This window comes from Bufo gargarizans, chromosome 10 (assembly GCF_014858855.1).
Source record: "Bufo gargarizans isolate SCDJY-AF-19 chromosome 10, ASM1485885v1, whole genome shotgun sequence".
Lineage (NCBI taxonomy): Eukaryota > Metazoa > Chordata > Amphibia > Anura > Bufonidae > Bufo > Bufo gargarizans.
Window position 1 is genome coordinate 99415815 of NC_058089.1, and position 23754 is coordinate 99439568.

General features: G+C 44.9%; 2 protein-coding genes across 3 annotated transcripts in view; both read right to left on the bottom strand.

Annotated features, from left to right (window-relative positions):
* NUP93 (nucleoporin 93) overlaps positions 1-324 on the bottom strand; it is a 49646-nt gene extending 49322 nt beyond the window's left edge. Inside the window, exon 1 of the mRNA XM_044270265.1 lies at positions 259-324. The gene's annotated coding sequence lies outside the window, so the exon portion shown is untranslated. The remainder of the gene's footprint in view (positions 1-258) is intronic.
* Positions 325-8226: 7902 nt separating this feature from the next.
* BCO1 (beta-carotene oxygenase 1) overlaps positions 8227-23754 on the bottom strand; it is a 44704-nt gene continuing 29176 nt past the window's right edge. For both annotated transcript variants that reach the window (XM_044270216.1, XM_044270215.1), the window contains exons 8-11: positions 18830-18935; positions 17719-17813; positions 13062-13173; positions 8227-10444 (exon numbers count right to left, since the gene is read on the bottom strand). In XM_044270216.1, the coding sequence (XP_044126151.1) occupies positions 10287-10444; positions 13062-13173; positions 17719-17813; positions 18830-18935 (471 nt within the window). In that variant the 3' untranslated portion in view covers positions 8227-10286. The remainder of the gene's footprint in view (positions 10445-13061; positions 13174-17718; positions 17814-18829; positions 18936-23754) is intronic.

The following is a 23754-nucleotide window of genomic DNA, read 5'->3' on the forward strand; positions in this document are numbered from 1 at the left end:
TAGAAAAATGAGACATCGCATCTGATTGGTTGCTAACCGCCAGACCTCACACTCCAGCGGTGACTGCTCAGGTGTCTCCCCCTGTCAGCACTCCGCCTCCCCCACCCCATGCCGCTACTGTCTGTGTTCTCTGTGAGGTAACACTCCACCTCCCTGCCTATCTCGCCGTGAATTTCCGGTACTTATAGTCCCACGGCAACCGGAGCGGCACAAAGCGTGGCCTAAAGCCGCCCCACAGCTCGCCCGTGGTGGCCATACCTCTTCTCCGGCGCTCTCCTCCCGCTCTCAAGCCGCTACTTTCTGATTGGTCCGCGCCTCCTGGCCAGAATGCATTGCGATTCGAACAACTTTATCGACAACAGGAATTCTTAACAGTAAACCGGTTGCCATGGAGAAAGAAGTGTAGGTTACGGTAAAAGCGCACATTTGTGGACAGGTCTTTGGTAGACTATCGACTATGACTGCCACAGTTTATTTTTATAACTTGTTTTAAACTGCTCAACCATTTTACTGCTGTGCTTCATAACATATAAGGCTTCTGGTGCCCTTTGGACTGTCCCTCGAATAAAAAGGGGTGGGGTTTGTGCACATTTACATAAAGGGCGGGTCTAAAAATGTCCTGCGGTTTGCTTTGTGAGGTATTCTTCAAAGATGTCTGAGTGACAGCCCTTATATAATAGTTAGAGCCCATGTTCCGCTCAAAAAAGGGAAGGAAGTCTGAATGCTGGTTAATTAGGATGTGAATAAGGGCGGACACAGGTCGTGCGCTTGAAAATGCCACAAAATGGGGGAGATTTATCAAAACTGGTGTGAAGTAGAACTGGCTTAGTTGTCCATTGCAACCAATCAGATTCCACCTTTCATTCTCCAGAGCTGCTTTGGAAAATGAAAGGTTGAATCTGATTGGTTGCTATGGGCAACTAAGCCAGTTCTACTTCACACCAGTTTTGATAAATCTCCCTAATCTTTTACATCTGGAAACAGGTTTAAAAGAAGAGTAAAAATGGCTCCAGTCAGGGGCCCAAGTAGTTTTTACCCCAGTCACAAGGGGGCACATTTGCTAAGACCAGCTTTTTACTCTGGTCTTAGTTTCTCCTGCTGTAGGAGTTGTCTTATTTATGACGAGACTCTATGGCAGGCCTTGCATCTGGCGTAAAAACTATGCATGCCAGTTTTTCGCTAACATTTGCACCTGTTTCTAGGCGTAAATGTTAGTAAACTTGCCCGGGCTGGAGTCTTGGCTCCCGATACACCCACACTTCGCCTCCTTCCCACCCAACTGGCAGACACGGTATAAAACTGTCCGTACGACTAAATACTGACGTACAGGCAGTTAAAAAAGGGGACTTGTGCCCCAGGGTCTGCCGGTGGTATGCCTAATTATTGACGAGACCTAAGCCTTGCCGTAAATGAGGCGATTTCTACGCCAGAGCTGGGGGGAAACAAAGGCCGGCATCACATCTCTCGTGCTGTACATGACGCACCTCGTAGATATTCATTCACACACAAAAGGCTTCTGTGAGTAATATGGATTATTATTCTATGTCAGCCATGTTCCCACACCAGCCATCTGCTGTCAGATGGCTGGTGTGGGAATGTATTAGTGCCGGATCCGGCATTCAAAATACCGGAATGCTGGATCCGTCATGCGCAGCGTGAAAAAAATGTGAAAAGAATAAATGCCGGATCCGTTTTTCCGGATGACACCGGAAAGACGGATCCTGCATTTCAATGCATTTTTAAGACGGATCAGGATCCTGATCAGTCTTAAAATGCCATCAGTTTGCATACGTTTTGATAGATCTGGCAGGCAGTTCTGGCGACAGAACTGCCTGCCGGAATCCTCTGCCGCAAGTGTGAAAGTAGCCTTATAATTGAAAAAAAATAAAATCTACAGAACACCTAACCCGAACTTCAGTTAAGAAGTGCGGGTTCGGGTCTGGGTACCACATTCAGTTTTTTCTCACGCAAGTGCAAAATGCATTGCACTCGCGCTGAAAAAACTGAACATCGGAACGCAATTGCAGACAAAACTGACTGCAATTGCATGCCTACTTGCGCGGTTTTACCGCACTGCACTCTGAACGCATCCAGCCCTCACCCGCAACGCCCATGTGAATGGGGCATTAGGCTTCCTGCACACAAGTCGGAAACCTGCATGGCAGGTCAATTTCTGCACAGAAAAAATCCGGAAAGTGTACGTGATATTTGTGTATTCTCATACACTTTGCTGATACACTGCGAGAATCTGCGCAGAAAAACAGCACATATTCCACAATGTGGTGTTTTTTTCAGTCGCATTTTTGGTGTTAAAGAGTGTTTGAATGATGGAGGAGGGGGGTGAAAAGACACCTGAAAAAATGGAATTGCTTCAATATGTTGCATCTAAAAAAATGAGAGCCAGAAAAACCCAGCAGTGATGGCCAGTTCGCCCGCGAACACATGCGGGCTGCCATCTTGACTCACAAGTCTGGCGATGCACAGGTAAGCCCTTACCTGTGCCTGTGCCGCAAGCCGGTCTGAAATCAAATGCAGTCACCGGGAGCAGGCAGTTCCGAGACACAGCCGCCGGGGCCTTCATCAGGCTGTTCTCGGAACTGCCTGCTCCCGGTGACCGCATTTGTTTCAGACCGGGAGCAGGCAGTGAATGGGTCTGTATCCAAGCCGCCAAAACTGCAGCTCGGATGCGGACCAAAACAACATTCGTGTGCATGAGGCCTTATTCTGCTGTTAGTATGGGCAGCATAAAGTTGATGACAGGTTTCCTTTAATAGTTCAGGTTTATGTTGTTATTACGGCCTCCAATATAAGGGCGACTGTTATTGTTCGTCATCAGTACGCAAACATACTGTATATTTATGGCGAGGGGGGGCGGGCGTGCGAGGGGGGGCGGGCGTTTTGTATGGCGAATGTTAGTTGCCTTAAACTTTAATAAAAAGATTTTGAAAAAAATAAAAATAAAATCAGCAGCATGCCATCAAATCCATGGGAGTGTGTTTTTTAAACCCCATTCATGTGCATTGTACAGTAAGTTTTACTTGAATTTTTGGTGCAGAATCCACATCTGAAATCTGCGACAAATCTGCCATCATAAAATACAGTCAGCAAAAAACATTTAGGAAAACTCCATTTTGTTAGCATTTTTCAGTATGAGTCAAGTTGTGCATGTGAAATTTATTTGTGTTGTATTTCAGTCTGCCCTAGAATCCGGGTCTGACTGAAGACCGGCCATTCCTGAGCCCCCATGCTGCACCGACTCCCAGGGCCACAGTTGTCAACATATGACGTTCACAGAGGCGAAGATGGCAGAATCCTGATCATCTCTATGGGACTTGTCAGGTATTGGTTACAGATCAATTTTATACAAGGATACTATAACGTACAATGACAAGATATATACTGTATACTTAAAGGGATTTTCAGAGATTTTAATACTGATGACCAATCCTCTGGATAGGTCATCAGTATCTGATCCGTGGGGGTCCGACACCCGGGACCCCCGCCGATCAGCTGTTTGAGAAGGCACCGACACTCACAGTAGCACCGCGGCCTTCTCTTTTTCACCAAGCACAGCGCCGTACATTGCTTGGTATCACAGCTCAGCCCTATTTACGTCAATGGAGCTGAGCTACTCCTAGGCCACGTGAGCGATAAGCGTGACATTACATGGTTTAGGGAAAATCAGCAAGAAGGCTTCGGCGCTACTGCAAGAGCTGATAGGTCATCAGTATTAAAATCTCGGAAAACCCCTTTAACAATGGAAACTGCAATTCATTGTGACTAAACGTAACATTCTGCACTTGGGGAGAAGGAATCCCCCTTCGAAGTATCATATTGTCAGTTCTGTGTTAGGCCTCATGCACACGGCCTTTGTTTTGGTCCGCATCCAAACCACTGTTTTTGCGGCTTGGATGCGGACCTTTTCACTTCAATAGGGCCGCAAAAGATGCGGATAGCAGTCCGTGTGCTGTCCGCATCCGTTGCTCTGTTCCATGGTCCGCCCAAAAAATATAACCTGTTCTATTCTTGTCCGTTTTGCAGTTATATTAATGGCTGTCCGTGCCATTCTGCAAATTGCGGAACGCACATGGACACCATCCGTGTTTTGCTGATCCGCAATTTGCAGACCGCAAAACACACAACGGTCGTGTGCATGAGGCCTTAGCCAGGGCTTCAGAAGAGAAGGATTTCAGAGTTCAGATTTCTGTATGCAGGCAGTAGGGAAGCGGCCACCTCTCCAGTCACCTCTATGGGGCCACCGCTCGGCTTTTAATGCTGGTCTTTGTTTCCCATTCGCTGTGGCCTCTGGCCTTTGCGTCATTTATATGTCAAAAACAAGTGTAGCGCCATTTCTAAATTTGTAAAGCTTTGAGGAAAGAAGGGCAATGGTGACATTGTTAAAAGGGTTTTCCAAGATTTTAATACTGATGACTTATCCTCTAGATGGGTCATCAGTATATGATCTGTTGGGGTCCAATACCCGGGACCCCCACCGATCAGCTGTTCGAGAAGGCACCAACACTCCTTGGAGCACTGCTGCCTTCTTGCAGCTTACCAAGCACAGTGCGTATATTGTATAGCGGGTTTGCTTGGTATTGCGCTCAGCCCCATTTACTTCTATGGTGCTGAGTTGCCTTTAGGCCACGTGACCAATGAACGTGTCGTCACTCGGCCTAGGAAAAGATGAGAGAAGGGCGCGGCCATACTGCGAGCACTGCTGCAATCTCAAAGAGATGATCAGCAGGGGTCGCGGGTGTCGGACCTACACCGATCAGATACTGATGACCTATCCAGAGGACACAACAGAGGATAGGTCATCAGTATTAAAATCTCGGTAAACCCCTTTAAAGGGTTTAATAAGGTTTAGGAAGGAGGTGTTTTTAATAGGAAACTGAACGTGAGAACAAGAGGGCACAATCTGAAATTATGGGGAAGATCAGAAGCAATGTCGGAAAATATGATTTTACTGAAAGAGTAGTAGATGCTTGGGACAGACTTGTGTTAGGATGTGTTAGGATGTCAATAGTAAGTGAATGTCAATAGAAGCAGACTAGATGGACCTGGGGCCTTGTTTCTGCTGTCATTCGGCTACATATATAGTATACAGTATATATCGGGGTGATTAGGAAAGCAATGAAAGTGCGTCTCTTGTTTGAACTTTTTTGGTCCGCATCCGAGCCGCAGTTTTGGCAGCTCGGATGCGGCCCATTCACTTCAATGGGGCCACAAAAGATTCGGACAGCACTCTGTGTGCTGTCCGCATCCGTTGCTCCGTGGTCCGCAAAAAAAATATGACTTTTTCATATTTTTGTCCGCGCTTTGCGGACAAGAATAGGCAGTTATATTAAAGGCTGTCGGTGCTGTTCCGCAAATTGTGGGAGGCACACGGACGCCATATATGTTTTGCGGACCGCAAAACACATCGTGGTCGTGTGCATGTAGCCTTAACCACTTCAGCCCCGCTAGGTGAAACCCCCTTCATGACCAGGCCACTTTTTACACTTCGGCACTACACTCCTTTCACCGTTTATCGCTCGGTCATGCAACTTACCACCCAAATGAATTTTAACTCCTTTTCTTCTCACTAATGGAGCTTTCATTTGGTGGTATTTTATTGCTGCTGACATTTTTACTTTTTTTGTTATTAATCAAAATGTAACGATTTTTTTGCAAAAAAATGACATTTTTCACTTTCAGCTGTGAAATTTTGCAAAAAAAAACGACATCCATATATAAATTTTTCGCTAAATTTATAGTTCTACATGTCTTTGATAAAAAAAAAAATGTTTGGGCAAAAAAAAAAAATGGTTTGGGTAAAAGTTATAGCATTTACAAACTATGGTACAAAAATGTGAATTTCCGCTTTTTGAAACAGCTCTGACTTTCTGAGCACCTGTCATGTTTCCTGAGGTTCTACAATGCCCAGACAGTAGAAAAACCCCACAAATGACCCCATTTCGGAAAGTAGACACCCTAAGGTATTCGCTGATGGGCATAGTGAGTTCATAGAACTTTTTATTTTTTGTCACAAGTTAGCGGAAAATGATGATGATTTTATTTTTTATTTTTTTATGGGCATGTGATGAATCGGGTTCGTGGACCAATATGACCGCAATTCATGCTTTTTTGTCAGGCCCATGTTGAGGAGGAGGCCCAGAAAAGTTTTAAGTTCGGAAACTTGGACTGGTTTCCACCGGAAAGGCTGGGCATAAAAGCTTCCCGGGTTAGCGGTGATAAATTGTGTGGCATATCTGTTTGTTTCGGCCACAACTATGTCTAAAAGCTCCGCAGTCAAGAACAGCTCCGCAGTCAAGGCCTGTAGGCCTCTTCAGAGGAATACCCCCTGTTTGACATGTGGGCAACTAAATTTAGGGGTATTCCCTGAGACTACCCAAGAAAAAAAAAAGCAAGCCTGTCTTACAAAGGGGAGGCTAGCGAAGTACCGGAGGCCGCTGCGGTTGATAAAAAATATCAAAACTGATTTTTTTATCGCCGCAGTGCGTGTAAAGTGAATGTGCAGTGATCAAAAAAAAATTTTTTTTTTGTCACTGCGGTGGGGCGGGTGTGGGCGAACGCACGTGTGGGCGACCGATCAGGCCTGATCGGGCAAACACTGCGTTTTGGGTGGAGGGCGAACTAAAGTGACACTAGTACTATTATAGATCTGACCGTGATCAGTTTTGATCACTTCCAGATACTATAAAAGTACAAATGCTGATTAGCGATACGCTAATCAGCGAATAACGGACTGCGGTGCGGTGGGCTGGGCGCTAACTGATCGCTAACTACCTAACCAAGGGACCTAAACTATACCTAAAACCTAACGGTCAATAACAGTGAAAAAAAAAAGTGACAGTTTGCACTGATCACTTTTTTCTTTTCACTTGTGATTGACAGGGGTGATCAAAGAGGTGATCAAAGGGTTAATTGGGGTTCAGGGGGGTGATCAGGGGCTATAGTGTAGTGTTTGGTGTACTCACTGTGAAGCCTGCTCCTCTGCTGGATCCAACCGACGAAAAGAACCAGCAGAGGAGCAGGCAGCCATATAACAGATCATATTTACAAATATGATCTGCTATATGGCTCTGTGATTGGCTTTTTTAAAAATCAGCAACCTGCCAGCCACGATCATTGGCTGGCAGGTTGCTGACGAAATACCTCTCGATGAAATGCCGGCGCGAACTGCGCACGCGCGGGCGCATACTCGCGTCATCTCGCGTCTCGCGAGATGACGCGTATATGCGTGACTGTGCGCAGCCCTGCCACCTCCGGAACGCACATGTGCGTTAGGCGGTCCGGAGGTGGTTAAAGAGGACATGTCACACCCTCTAGAAGCCCCTACACAGGTTCCAGTATGGCCGGCATGCATAGTGGGATTTTTGCTGCTGTGGCTTGATTGTAATCATGAATTCTCTGTCGTGCTGGGTAATTATTCCTAGCGCTTTATATTATGGGCTTAGCCTTCATGTCAGTGTTCTATCTTGTCCAGCATTTCTAATGGGCTCTGCAGTAAAGGCCCCTGCCTCCAATGCAGGTGTAAATAATGCCTAAATCACATGGCGCATTCAAGTTGCATTTTCTCCCATTGTACTTTTTTTTTGCTGCAATTTTGCAAAAAAATTGTGACAAACTAAAACGGGACCACATCTTGTGAATAGACTTTGCCCCGGCATGTGAGGATGCTTCATTGCACAAATGTTCGTCGTGTCACTTTCTGTATTCCTTATGTCAGGCACAATCTTATCTATTTATTCGCCTTCCCCTATCAGGCACCTTCTATTACGGGAAAGGCGCCCTATATACCCCAGGAACACTGTTTTAGTATCTACTTGCATGCCCCATGTAATAACAATTCTGGAGCATCTATTCTAATGACTCTATGTTCTGCCATCCCTCTATTATTCCTATTAGAAGTTTATGAATGAATTTCTAACATTCTGCAACAAAGGTCCAAGAACTGATTGGATAGTGTCAGACTTTTCAGGGACACATCCCCAACCAAAAACACCCGTTTGGGATCTATAGCAGAAAGTTGGCAATTCAATCATAAACTTCCAGTTTGAATAATAGGGGAATGGCACAACATAGACTCAGTAGAATAGATGCTCCAGAAGTGTTATCACATAGGGAATGTAAGTAGTTGCTTTAAACAGACATGCCAGAAGAGGAGACAGGTCCAATTTAAATCATCACACTTCACAAGATTAATATATATTTTACCATTTATTTTAAATACAATTAATAAATACAGTTGATTATGTTAATTGTCCTAGATTTACAGTGTCCCTGATCTCTAGACTTCCAGCAGACCGTCATTCACCTTGTGTCTATTCACAGCCACATCCCCTGACAGACAAGTCACATATACAGCATACTATTCCCTATTATAAAGGCCCATTATGTGTCTGACTACCAGACATAGACATCGGCCTACATTTATAAGGGTGCTAGTGTTTTACCTGTGCTAAGCAACTGTCACGGGCGGTGTTGTTCGCCATAACACGTTAGCTGTGCATACTTGTTGCCATGGGCAACGTGTCTTTGCTGCATGTTTGTGCCTCCTCCTTTCTCCTGGGTCCTTTCCTGTCTGGTGCTGGAGGGGTTAACTACCTGGCTGGGTGTGGCCACTTGGTGTTCATATTGCCTGGGGCTTCCAGGCTAGAGCCAGTTGTCCTCCAGCCATGTTGTGTGCTGGAGTTGCTCCTGTCCTGGATATGTCATCTGTCCAGTTGGACATCGATGTCACCATGATGTCTCCCCTTTGTTACTCTGTTCTGTACCCTTCCTTACAGGTCTCCTTGTTTGGTGTGGGTTTATGTAAGGGGTTGGTGTTGTAATGTCTAGTTTAGTGTTCCATGTCTGGTATGTTTGGTGTTGTAGTCCAGCATGGTTGCTAGACATTTCCCCTGTCTGTTGTACCTCCGTAAGGGGGTGTCAGGGTTCCCCGGAGGAGGGTATCATAAGTCAGTGTGCAGCTCTGCTGGGGCTGCCATGCATCCTGTCTGCATTGGGGGTCCGTTCTTCGTTGTTGCCGTGGCAGGTAAGTGCGGGTTGTTTCTGAGTTCTTACCTGCTAATTCAGTAGCTGTGCACAGCCTGCTTTTTCCTGCATCTAGGCAAGGTGAGACTCCTGTTCATCCGTGTCTTTCCCTATCTTGAGGGATTATCAGGGTGACTCAGGGTCCTAGGTTCCTGAGTTTGAGCCCTCCTACCATCCAGGTCAGGTCAGCTCATACGGCTAGGAGTCAGGGAGAGGGTTAGGGAAGCTTTAGGAGGTGTTCTGCTCCCTTATCCAGGCCCAGTTGTATTCCCACCTAAGAACTTGTAGGTCAAAACCCAAAATGGCCCTCCTCCTTGCTTCAAGAGGTAAAGGACATAGTTGCTTCTGCATGATGTCCTATAAACAGCTGGACTGGTGGGTGCAGCTGCATCTGATTGGTGGAAGCACGCAAGAAACTACTGTTGACGTCTTATGAACTCAACTTTTCCTGATTCTAAAGGTGGCCTTTCGCCTTGTATAGCAGCTTTGCCTCTCAGTCCCTTCATTCACATGCCTGTTTGGCTTGGCCAGGCATGCATGTGTGCTCAATGGGGAGAGGAAAATGAGGAGTTGCCAGACTTCTCTGGCAGCGGTTAATCTCCACTGAGAAAACCCGATGCGGCATGCCACTGCCGAACATTCTTTCCTTCAACATCTGCCATCAGGGGCACATTAGATGGTCGGCCAGTCCGACCAAAATCGGTGGGTTTGGTCAGGGGCGCACCTAGCCTTTCTGGTGTCTGAGGCAAAAACTGAAATGACACCCCTCCCTCCCCAATGCCAATTTCTTTACCTAATCCCTTCAGCTCATGGCCCTTCGGCTGCCCCTCTCTTGCCCCTACCTGGTGCTGCTTGAGGCGATCGCCTCACCTGGCCTCATTGGTGGTGCCTCCCTGGGGTTGATATTTATCAGGGTTGGATGGAAGTATGTGATGGGACCCTTCTGAGTTCTCTTTGTTGCCTGAAAAAGCTTGTAGAAGGGAAGGACACGCAAATTTCTAGCCCCACAGAAGGTATTTGACAAGATGAGTTATTTATAAGATATGGGGAACCGTTCTAGTTTTACATAAACAGTCTACAGAATAGGTGTCCAGCTGTCACCAAGCCACAACCCCACGCATGACAGCCTGCGCCAGCGGAGTGACAGGTTAGAGACCTCTTGAAGTACACTGTCCTCTATGTCCCATGAAAATTTGTGACGTTTTAAACCAGGCTCCTTTACGTGGTCCGACTCTTCAGATCATCGTTTAGTTATTATTGTCTGGAATAAAGAGCCCATGCAGGTCCAGATGAACACTTGCATTGACGCTGGCGCGTCCAAGTTCCTTGAAGGTCTTGGCATCCAAAACGAGTAAGAAAGAAGATTTCTTTGGGTTAGAAGATACGATAGAGGATAATATAATACCTGCAAAAGTAACACACAGGATCTAGTCAGTGCAGATTGGGGAGATTTCCCAAAACAGAAGCAGAAAAAGTAGCGGAGCCGCCTATGGCAAGCAGTTAGGTTGGCCTAAAAGTAGGAAGCTGATTGGTCACTGTAGGTTTTCCTCGAATTTCATCTCCACAAATAAAGGAAAATCTCAGGTGAAATTGTATTAGAATCCCTGTCTTCCATATGTATTTCAATATTATATATTATCAGATATTAAGACCTGTGGGTGCATGACATTGTATAGCAAAAGACAGTGAGGCCACCATCATCTCTGTACGTAAGTTTTGATGCAGTGTGGCAGTCATCTGGCTAGGGGGAGCAATACATCATTTTGACTGTAAGGCCCCATTCACACAACCAGATTTTTCGGTCTGCGTCTGATCCAGGTTTTGCGGATCGGATGCGGACCCATTCATTTCAGTGGGGCCTCAAAAAATGCTGTCCACATCTTTTTGTCCGTTCTACAGTCTGCAAAAAAGATAGCACATGCGGACAAAAATACCGTAAGCATTATTACAACAGGGCCCGCAAGAAGTGCAGGATACACACGGATTGCACCTGTATTTTGCATATCTGAGATTTGCGGACCGCAAAGCAGATACGGTAGTGTGGATGGGGTCTAATGCTGCAGGCCCAGATAGTAATGCATTCCTATGAATTAGGGCTCATGCACACGACAGTATTTTGTGTTCCAAAAGTGGCGTATATCTGTTCAAAAATGACCCCAATGACGGTCACAGAATTGCATACAGTATGTTGTATGTGTTGTATTGAGTAACTCAAATGTAGCTACTCCATGAATTTCTATGGATGTAACGGCTCATGCACACGAACGTATTTTATTTCCGCTTCTGTTACGTATTTTTTGCGGACCGTATGTGGAACTATTCACTTCAATGGGGCTGCAGAAAATACAGAAGTTACTCCGTGTGCATTCCGTTTCCGTTTGTCTTCATGGCCGTTCCCCCAAAAAGTAGTGTATGTCCTATTATTGTCCGCAAATCACGGTCCGAGGCCCCATTCAAGCCAATGGGTCCGCAAAAAATACGGAATGCACACGGAACACATCCGTATTTCGCGGATCCATACTGTAGAAATGCTATGCCCAGCCCACATCGCTCATGTGTTTGGTGATTAATAAGTTACTGTTTCTGTATACGATCCGCAAAAAACTGATCAAATACGGAAACCATACGGATATGTTTTGTGCAATAACGGAACGGAAGAGGACTTAAATCAGAGGGAAAAAAAACTCAGATATGGAACATCGGATCAGTGAAAAACGGACCGCAAAACAACAACGGTCGTGTGCATGAACCCTAACAGTCATATGATCATAAAGGCTGCATGTCCCAGACATATTCAGGGCCAAATTTACCCATAGGCACAGTAGACATGTTCCTATAGACAGCCCTTGGGGAAGAGTGCCTGATAAAGGGAAACTTTTCATATTAAAGGGGATCTAAACCTTTACTGAAGGTGCAGCAGTGCTTCTCGAAGCGACCTGCAACTTCACCTTGCATCGTCTCTGCTCGATAAAGAGTACGGATCTGTTAAAAAGTATAAAGAAACTGCACCCCGCCTGCTGGGAAAGCTGAGTGAGGCGATGCAAGCCGAAGGTGCAGAGCGCTCTGAGAAACACCGCTTCCACCTTCCACACTTTCAGAAAAGGTTTAGGTCCCCTTTGATTATAGTGTAGTCATATGTAACATGTGTACTGATGTTTTACAAGTAGAACATTTGTAAATAGACATGGGATATGTTATTAAACAGGTCTTAAAGGGAATTTCTTCTTTACCTAATCTCCTCTGGAGATTTGAGGCTTTTGGCTGCAGAGCTAGCTGGTCACTGCCGCCATCGTCAGTTTATTAACTTGTATGACAAGTTAAAGGGAGTCTTTCACCTAATCTGAGCGTTTTAGACCGGTCAGATCAGGTTATAGACTCTTTAACCCTCATTACGATCATACCTTTGTCTTATGTGTCCCTCGCCCAGATAATGAAAATAACACTTTTTAAACTTATGCAAATTACCTTCTGAAGGTGCCCAGGGGCGGCGTTACTGGGCGATGTGCCCAGAAAAACACACCTCCAGCCGGCGGACGTCACGAGCGGCACCAGAGGACGGCGGGCTGGGAACTGGCCCGCATCTGCGCACTGCTCTGCCCATTATGGGCAGAGGAACATCCTTTCATATTGCGCATGCGCCGGCCGGCTGTCTTTAGTTGGCCGGCGCATGCGCAATATGAAAGGATGTTCCTCTGCCCATAATGGGCAGAGCAGTGCGCAGATGCGGGCCAGTTCCCAGCCCGCCGTCCTCTGGTGCCGCTCGTGACGTCCGCCGGCTGGAGGTGTGTTTTTCTGGGCACATCGCCCAGTAACGCCGCCCCTGGGCACCTTCAGAAGGTAATTTGCATAAGTTTAAAAAGTGTTATTTTCATTATCTGGGCGAGGGACACATAAGACAAAGGTATGATCGTAATGAGGGTTAAAGAGTCTATAACCTGATCTGAGCGGTCTAAAACGCTCAGATTAGGTGAAAGACTCCCTTTAAGGTTGAAGATAGATACAGATTGTAAGGAAGTTCTTACCATCATCTTCGTCCTTGCCATCCGGGTCTGGGAGAAACAAAGGCTCTGCAGGCCAGCACATTTCATCGGACCACGATAACATTTGTTTTGTCACTGTATCAAATTTCACTATCTATGCAATAAAATACACAAAAAAAAGAATGACATGCAATTTTAAGGGGGGAAAAAAACCTAAAGAAAATCAGTAGATGCAGAAGTCAAAGGGCTTCAGGAGCCCAAACATGCTCTGTGCTTTTTATAGGGGGGCTGGGGAAGACATGGGGCCGACTATGACTGCCCTGTCATCCAAATCCACAATCGCAGCAGAAGAACAGCCCCTCCTCACGCTGGGTTCACACCTGAGCGTTTTACAGCGCGTTCAAACGCGCTGTAAAACGCTCAACACATGAAAACCAATGCTTCCCTATGGCCTTGGTTCACACCTGAGCGTTTTTACAGCGCGTTCAAGCGCTGTAGAGCGCCCTACGCTCAAAAAAGTTCTTGAGCTTCTTTGGGGCGTTTTGTCGCGCGTTCCCGTACATTGACTTTCGGGAACGCGTGACAATGGGCGTTCGCTTGTCTCTGTATGCGCGATTGTAAACGCCGGTACAATCGCGCATACAGAGCGCTCCTTTCAGAACGCTCAGGTGTGAACCCTGGGTGAAGCTAACTTTGTGTCACTAATAAAAGTGCTCCTGATTCATGACAAGCGACCATCAGAACACAATCTTGGGGCTGGAATGCCTAACCCTGGGTTCACACCTGAGCGTTCCTCAAACGCGCGTTTTACGCGCGTTTTTTGTAATAGTAAACGCGCGTTTGACGCGCGTTTGTGTCATTGACTGCAGTGTCCTATGGCCACAAACGCGCGTCAAAACGCCCCAAAGAAGCTCAAGTACTTGTTTGAGCGTCGGGCGTTTTACAGCGCGTTCGTACGCGCTGTAAAACGCCCAGGTGTGAACCCTTCCCATAGGGAAGCATTGGTTTTCATGTCTTAAGCGTTTTACAGCGCATTTGAACGCGCTGTAAAACGCTCAGGTGTGAACCCAGGGTAATTCTTAAAATTTTAAAGAAAATTTCCAAAACTCACTTTTTTAAGGACCAGTTCAGTTCTGAAGTCACTTTGTGGGGCTTACATAATAGAACCAACCCATAAATGACCCCATTTTAGAAATGACACCCCTCAAACTATTCAAAACCTGGTTTTAGAAATGTTGTTAACCCTTTAGGTATTCCACAGGAATTAAAGCAAAATAGAGGTGAAATGTCAAAATGTCACTTTTTTTCAGATTTTTCCATTTTAATAAATTTTTTCCTGAACACATCAAGGGTTAACAATAAAACCAACCTCAATATTTATTACCATATGTGGTCGTATACCGCTGTTTGGGCACACGACAGGGCACAAAAGGCAAGGAGCGCCATATGGCTTTTGGAGGGCAGATCTTTCTGGAATGGTCTGTGGGCACCATGTTGCATTTGAAGGGACCCTGAGGTAACCCCACAGTGAAAAACCCCCCAAAAGTAACCACATTTTGTAAACTACACCACCCAAGGAATTTTTAAGGGGTATAGTGAGCACTTTACTCAACAGCTGTTTCATAGAATTTTTAATACTTGGGTGTGAAAATGAAAAATTAGTGAAAATGGTGCTTTAGGCCCAAACTTTTTTTTTTCACAAAAGATAACAGGAGAATCAGGGGCGTAACTATAGGGGAAGCAGGAGAAGCGGCTGCTTTGGGGCCCTGACCCAGAAGGGGCCCATCCAGGAGGAGGAGGACTAAAAGATTTTGTCAGGGCCCCCTCAACAGTATTACACAATGAAATGATATACAGTGACAGTATAGACAATGTAGAAAACATATGGAAAAGCTGCCAGGCCTGGTCTGAGAGAGCGATCTTTACTAGCCACAGGAATGGGGGCGGCATGAAAGGAAGGGGTTGTGAAAAAATTACTGGGGGAGGGGCCCAGTAATTTCTAGTTACGCCACTGAAAATATCCCCCCCCCAATTTGCTACCCATTTTCTTCTGAATACAGTAACACCCCAATTGTGGTCGTAAACTGGGGAATCGCCAGGGCTCAGAAGGGAAGGAGCGGCATCTGGATTTTCTAACATGGAATTTTCTGTCATGGTTTTTAAGAGCAATAACTTTTTATTTTTTGTTGAATGAGCTGTGTGAGGGCTTTTTTTTTTGTATACTACAAGCTGTAGTTTTTATTGGCACCATTTTAGGGTACATTTGGCTTTCTGGTTGCTTTTTATCTAATTTATGGGAGGTGAAGTCACAAAAAAAGTTTGTGTCATTTTTCTATATATTTTTTTTTTTTACACCGTTTACTTGATGGGGTAGATCATGTGATATTTTTATAGACCTGGTCATTATGGACGCAGCGATACCAAATATGTAAATTTATTTATTTTTTTACATTTTACACAATAAAAGCATTTTTTGAAAAAAATATCATGTTTTTGTGTTGCAATTTTCATAGAGCCATATTTTTTTCATTCTGGCTATAGTCTTGTGTAGAGGCTCATTTTTTGCGGGATGAGGCGATGTTTTTAATGCTACCATTTTGGGGGACATACGACTTTTTGATTGATTTAACATTATGTTTTTTGGGAGGTGAGCTCACTAAAAAATCTGTTTTGGCGCAATGTTTATTTATATTTTTTTTTACAGCGTTTACCTTTTTTACAGCGTTTACCTGATAGGGTAGATCATATGATATTATTATAGAGCCGATCGTTGCGGACGCGGTGATACAAAATATGTCTATTTTATTTTTTTTCTTCTATTTTTTTAACATTTTTTAAATAACGGATTTGGGGGGATTTTTTTTTTTAAGATGTGAAACTTTTTTTATATTCTTTTCAAAACACTTTATTTTTTATTTTTGAATTTTTTTATTTTACACTTTGTGTCCCCCATAAGGTCATACAAGAACTCTGGGGGACATTTAACGTCATTTTATTTTTTTCACTATTGGTTTCTCCTGTAACTGGAGCTGACATAGTAGCCCCAGTTACAGGGGAAATACACCCCCCAGAGAGGCTGTACAGCCTCAGTGCAGGGCTGATCGTGGTCTATGGAAGACCCGACAGCTCCTGCACTCGCCCGGCCCCGGTGGTCACATGACTACGGGGCCGGGACAGGAAGCGGCATGTGTATACAGTGATCTAGAAGGCAGGGACACCCAGGAAAGGTCCCTGACTTCTACCTGGGGTGCCCTGCTGTCACTGAAAGTGGGCCCCCCTCTCTGCAGCTGCACGATTAGCATGCAGCTGCGATCTCTGAATGGACGTTCCAGAACATCCATTCAGAGGTAAACCGATCGCCCAAGGACGTTAAGGCTAGGTCTACACGACGACATTTGTTGCGCGTCAAAAAGTTGCGCGACAGGGCGCAACATTTTGTTGCACTAATATCGCGCGACAATTTTTATAATGGCAGTCTATGGTGTCGCACTGCAACATGCGACATGCTGCGACTGCGACGCAACAGTCGCAGAAAAATCCATCTCGAATGGATTTTCTGCGACTGTTGCGTCGCAGCATGTTGCATGTTGCAGTGCGACACCATAGACTGCCATTATAAAAATTGTCGTGCGACATTAGTGCAACAAAGTGTTGCGCGACAAATGTCGTCGTGTAGACCTAGCCTTATAGTCAATGGGCTGTTGGAAAGTGGTTAAAGACTATGGATACCTTCGGGGGAATTTTTTTAGGATTACATTTTACTTATTTTGGGCTAAAAATCATTTTTAGAATTGGATTTTAGTAAAAGTTTTCAGCTGTTTTTGAGTTACTGTCTTCCGAGTATCATTTCTTAGTCTCATCAGCTGACAGCTTATGTCAAGTCTTATTTCCAATCTACTGACCTCATAGACACTCACTATAGCTATTACTGATATGGCTTACAGGGGCTGTCCGCCTTTTACTGTTGGTGACCTATCTTCAGGATAGGTCATCATTATCAGTTTAGCAGGGGTCCGACTCCCGGCGATCAGCTGTTTGAAGAGAAGGCAGCCCTAGTACGAGCGCTGCCTTTTCTGTCCTGTTTACCTGCCCGCCGCAGCAATTGCAGTGGTGAGCAGGTTTAATTACAATAATGGCGTCCCTATTCACTTCTATGGGATGGCTCTGTAGTATTTACTTAACAGATAGTTGACCCATAGAAGTGAGCTGCAATTGCTGTGGCGAGCAGGTTAAGAGAGAAGAGAAGGCAGTGCTCGTACCAGCACTGCCCTCACATACAGCTGATCAGTGGGGTTTCCAGGACTTGGACCCCACCAATCTGATATTGATGACCTACCCTGAGGATAGGTCATCAATTATAAAAAGCGGACAACCCCATTAAATGAGTGTTTATGGGGTCAGGAGAGGAGATCAGAAATAAGGCTTCACATGAGCCGTCAGCTGATGGGACTGAGAAGTGATACTTTATAAACAGACTCATTTTTAACTCCTGTATCTAAAATGCTAGTGACTATTTTTAATAAATTGAAAACATTATTTTTTGCCCAAAATTATTAACATACAATCATAAAAAATTAGGTGTCCATAGCCTTTAAGTATTCAGCAAAACCCATCCGGTCTGCATTCTGCATCTGTCAGAGGTCCGATGTGCAGCCGACAACACCCAAAAATGGTGATGCAAGATAACAAGAAGCTTTACCTTGGTGGGAATTGGGCGCCATTCGACATGTGAGGCGTAAACATATCTGTACTTCTTGCCATTGTAGTCATAGTTAATTCTAGGTAATTCAATGCCTGGAAATGTAACAGATATTTTATGCATGGGTTATAGCTCTTCCAATATAAATGGTCACTGCTGGGTTACTAAATGCAATGTATCAGTCATACTGCGTCATCATGCTCCCGGGCATTAGATGGCTTTCTCCACGTCTATTGCCACTATCTCAGAGGAAAATGATTGCTTCATTCTCCATACATATGAGTATATTTTAGCTTTATGCACAAGGGGTTGTCCAGTTTTCCCATATTGATGACCCATCCTCAGTCACTCGAAGGGGATGTTGATGACGTGTAGGTCAAGAGTGAAGAGACCACAGCAGTCGCACAAACGTTGTGGTCTCTCCAAACAGCGGATCAGCAGGGGTGCTGGGAGTCAGACCCGCGCCAATCTGATAGTGATGGCCTATCCTTAGCATAGGTCATCAATATGGCCAACCAGACAACCCCTTTAATACCAAGTACTGGATCAAATTCCATGCCATCCTGTATTCCTCCATGCCCTACCATATCCCATCTTGTATCCAGGCCCCACAGGGTCCTAGAGCCTCCTTTCCATTATACAGTTTTCCTTCCTCCTTTCTCTCTTAACATTGTAATCGCTTATATATCATCATGACATTTACACATAGGAAGTTTCATTCCGTTCCAACAACTACTTCTTGGTGCATTATTTTTTATTTTTTTTGTCAATGGGTATATTAATCACATCTGTCCATGCACCACAAAACCAGAGTACATTTTTGGTCTAAAAAAGTTGGCAAACCGGCATTTGTAATTTTTTTAAGCCAGAAATCAGATGTAGAGCTATAACAAATGACCCCCATAGTTTAGAGAGGCTCCTAGAAAGGGCAGAGTGCCAGCTTGTCTAGTAATATGCCTGGGCAGGGGGGCAAAGAGCCAAATGTGACCGTTCAGATTAGCACTTCCGTATGATTCAGTATGTAACTCTGTTACTATTTCATACCTTCATTTTCTTATATTTACCCAGTGGTTTGTATTGATTTTTAGTTGTTTTCAGTGTTCTTTCCTACCTTCACATAAAGTCTCTGGGTGGCAGTATATCTGGCCGTCTTTGTCTTTCACCGCTGTTGCTGTTGTCGTAGGAATCTTTACCAGGTTTACTCCCACGTCTGCTTTCTATGAAATGATAACAAAGCGCTCTGAATCAGTACGCATACATCCATTGGTCTCAGTCTTCACAGAAATAAAGGATTTTTTTATTTTTACTAATTCCTAGTGACATGGATTTAAAGAGAATCTGTCACCATGATCTTAGAAGACTATTATCATCAGTCATACATGAGTAGTCCTGCAGATAAGGCTACTTTCACATTAGCGTTTTTTGCGGATCCGTCATGGATCTGCAAAAAATGCTTCCATTACAATAATACAACCGCATGCCTCCGTCATGATCGTATCCATTTGTATTATGTCTTCTATAGCCATGACGGATCTGTCATGAACACTATTGAAAGTCAATAGGGGACGGATCCATTTTCTATTGTGTCAGAGAAAATGGACCCGTCCCCATTGACTTACATTGTGTGTCAGGACGGATCCATTTGGCTCCGCTTCGTCAGGCGGACAGCAAAATGCTGCAGGCAGTGTTTTGGTGTTTGCCTACAGAGCGGAATGGTGACTGAACAGAGGCAAACTGATGCATTCTGAGCGGATCCTTTTCCATTCAGAATGCATTAGGGCAAAACTGATCCGTTTTGGACCGCTTGTGAGAGCCCATGATCTCAGAAACGGAAAGCCATAACGCGAGTGTGAAAGTAGCCTAAAGGAACGCAGATCACTGACCTTTCTTATCCTACTGCCAGCACTCAAAGCTGCACTGAACTACACAGTTGGGACCTCTGTGCTGACATAATGGAGAGGACTCCTGTGCATGCGCACAGCAGTCCTGACAACGTAGCTTTGAGTGCTGACAGCAGGGAAAAGGAGGAAGGAAGAAAAACAAAAATAGCAATCTGGACTTCTTAGGCTACTTTCACACCAGAGTTTATGCTGGATCCTTCATGATAATACAACCGTCTGCATCCGTTATGAACAAATCCAGTTGTATTGTCTTTAACATAGCAATAACTGGACGGATCCGTTTTTTTTATTGTGTCCGAGAAAATGGATCCGCCACCATTGATTTACATTGTGTGTCAGGATCCGTCAGGATCCGCACCACATCGCGGACATAAAAACGCTGCAGCGTGTGTCAGGATCCATCATAGGTTCTCAATACTGTAAAAAAACGCTTCTGATTTGTCACCATCCATTGTCAATGGGGACAAAACTTAACTGAACAGTTCTCATACCGGAGAGCAAACCTCAGCATACTGTGGTTTGCTTTCCGTCCTGGGATGTGGAGCCAAACGGATCCGTCATGACCCACAATGCAAGTCAATAGGGACGGATCCGTTTTCTCTGACACAATAGAAAACAGATCCGTCCCCCATTGACTTTCAATGGAGTTTATGACGGATCCGTCTATGTTAAAGATAATACAACCGGATCCGTTGTATCATCAATAACGGAGGCGTTTTTGCTGGAGCCTGCTGGATCCAGCAAAAACGCTAGTGTGAAAGGAGCCTTATACGGGAGAATTGCAAATAAATGACACATTATATCAGTCATCCAAACCTCATACTGACTGACAGCCTGAGTACATAACCCCTTGAAACGCAGCAGCGTACTGTTACATTGCTGTAAGTAGTAAGTTAACGCTCAGTGCCAGAATAGCTTGGGAGCTGGGCCAACATCTTTGCTTGACGGTACCAGTTGTATTATAGAGCTTGCACCCTGCTCTCACTGCCGGGACTGGAGATTACACTAACCCCTCAGGTGCCGCGCTCAATGACTACCGAGGCATCTGAGTGGTTAGAAAGAGGGAGGGAGATACCTCTGTCCTCCAATTGGCACCCCATGAACTCAATTGAAGGGTGCCAAGTAGTTGTCATGGGAGCCGGGGGTTTTCCAAAGGCCCCCTGGCCTGTCATATAATGGTCTCTTTTACACCCTGTGTCTGGCAGGATATAACAGACTCAGTCAACATCTCCTATACACTGTAATACAGACGGATTACATTATATAGTACAAGCGATCAAACAAGATTCAGATAAAAAAAAATATATAAAAAAAAATATACAGGAAATTAAAAAATAAAACCTTTTCCATATATACACAGTATCTTACAAAAGTGAGTACACCCCTCCTATTTTTGTAAATATTTTATTCTATCTTTTCCTGGGACAACACTAAAGATCTGACAATTTGATGTAAAGTAGTCAGTGTACGGCTTGTAGAACAGTGTAAATTTGGCGTACCCTGAAAATAACAACACACAGCCAGCCGCAGGCAACAAAAGTGAGTACACCCCGAAGTGAAAATGGACAAATTGTGCATTGTGTCGTGTGACTCCTTAGTGTTACAAGGTCTCAGGTGTGTTAAATTTGGTGTTATCTCTCTCATACTGGTAACTGGAAGTTCAACATGGCGCCTCATGGCAAAGGACTCTCTGAGGATCTGAAGAAAAGAATAGTTACTCTACATAAAGATGACTGAAGCTATAAGAAGATTGCTAACACCCTGAAACTGAGCTGCAGCGCGGTGGCCAAGACCTTACAGAGGTTTAACAAGAACATTCAGAACAGGCCTCACCATGGTCAACCATAGAAGTTGAGTGCAAGTGCTCAGCATCATATCCAGAGGTCGTTTTTTCAAAATAGATGTATGAGCGCTGCCGGCATTGCAGCAGAAGTTGAAGGTGTGGGGGGGGGGTCCGCCTGTCAGTGCTCAGACCATACGCCGTTCACTGCATCACACTGGTCTGCATGGCTGTCATCCAAGAAGGAAGCCTCTTCTAAAGATGATGCACAAGAAAGCCGGGAAACCGTTTGCTGAAGACAAGTAGGCTAAGGACATGGATTACTGGAACCATGTCCTGTGGTCTGATGAGACCAAGATAAACTTATTTGGTCAAATGGTGTTGAGCGTGGGTGGTGAAAACCAGGTGACGAGCACAAAGACAAGTGTGTCTACAGTCAAGCATGGTGGTGGGAATGTCATGGTTTGGGGCTGCATGAGTGCTGCCGGCTGTGGGGAGCTACAGTTCATTGAGGGAACCATGAATGCCAACATGTAGTGTGACATACTGAAGCAGAGCATGATCCTCTCCCTTCAGAAACTGAGCTGTAGGGCAGAATCCCAACATGATAAAGACCTCCAAGATGACCACTGCCTTGCTAAAGAAACGGAGGGTAAAGGTGCTGGACTGGCCAAGCATGTCTCCAGACCTAAACTATTGAGCATCTGTGCGACATCCTCAAACGGAAGGTGGAGGAGCGCAAGGTCTCTAACATCCACCAGCTCCGTGATGTGGTCATGGAGGAGCGGAAGAGGATTCCAGTGGCCACCTGTGAAGCTCTAGTGAACTCCATGCCCAAGACAGTTAAGGCAGTGCTGGAAAATAATGGTGGCCACACGAAATATTGACAGTTTGGGCACAATTTGGCCATTTTCACTCTAGGGGTGTACTTACTTTTGTTGCCATTTTGAGGGCACACTAAATTTACACTGTTATACAAGCTGTACACTGACTACTTTACATTGTATCAAAGTGTCAGATCTTCAGAGTTGTTACATGAAAATATATAAAATATTAAAAAAATGTCAGGGGTGTACTCACTTTTGTGCATTCACAAAGTCTTCAGGCCCTTTCACATCTCAAACATGATCAAGAGAAATGGGAGGCCCCTAGAGCTAAAATGTAACTGTCATAGCAAATAATCGGAATACTTAGGTCCTTTTAGTTTTTCTTTTTTAATAAATGTACAATGTGTATGTAGATATATATATATTTGTGAAAAGTTTGTATGTATTCAAAATGGTACCAAAAAAAACTATAGCTCACCCTGCAAAAAAATTAACCCTCACACAGCTCCACAGCTCCGTTGGCAGAAAAAAAAAAAAGTTATGGCTGCCAGAGTATGGTGACACAAACCAACGTATTATCTGCCCAATATCTGTCCAATCAGACCAATAGTTGGTGTCTGTAACAAAAGATCTGTGTGTGTCAACGGCCATCTGACCAATAATTGGTCAGAAAATCTGTCTGATAATCTGTTGGTGTAATACAGCCCTTATTAAAAGTAGTAAAATATAACAAAGAGTTGTCATTTTTACCGTACAGTATACGCTGTAAAAACAAAACCCTAAAACAATGGATTTTTCACACATCTTAAAAAAAAAGTTATACAATACATTAAAGGTACCAAAAAATAATACAACTCGTCCCACAAATTAAGTCTATTTCACATTAGTATTAGGCTACTTTCACGCTAGCGGCACGGACCTCCGTCAGGCTGTTCCGTCGGGTGAACAGCCTGTCGGATCCGTCCTGCCGCTAGTGACCGTGTGCCCCCGGACTGCTGCTCTGTCCCCATTGACTATAATGGGGGCGGGGTGGAGTTCCCGGCGAGGCACGGCAGTGCACGGAAAGAGGCTTCCGGAATAAATGTCGGACATGTCGTAGTTTTATTCCGGCAGCCTCTCGCCGTGCGCTGCCATGCCTACGCCGGAACTCCACCCTGCCCCCATTATAGTCAATCGGGACGGAGCGGCAGTTCAATTAGAAAACAGGGCCACTTTTAGTATTTTTTCCTGGGCCACTTTAAGTTCCCAGTCCGCCCCTGCCAATCAGCTATTTGATGAGAAGGCAGTGCTTGTACAAGCGCTGCCTTCTCTGCCACAGCAAGTATGGAGTCCCCATTTACTTCTATGGGACAGCTCCGTCCTGTTCAAGTGGATAGGACAGAGAAGTGAATAAGGACTCCATACTTGCTGTGGCAGAGAAGGCAGCGCTTGTACAAGCACTGCCTTCTCTTCAAATAGCTCATCGGCCGCGGAGGACTGGGAGCTTAAAGTGGCCCTGGAAAAAATACTAAAAGTGGCCCCGTTTTCT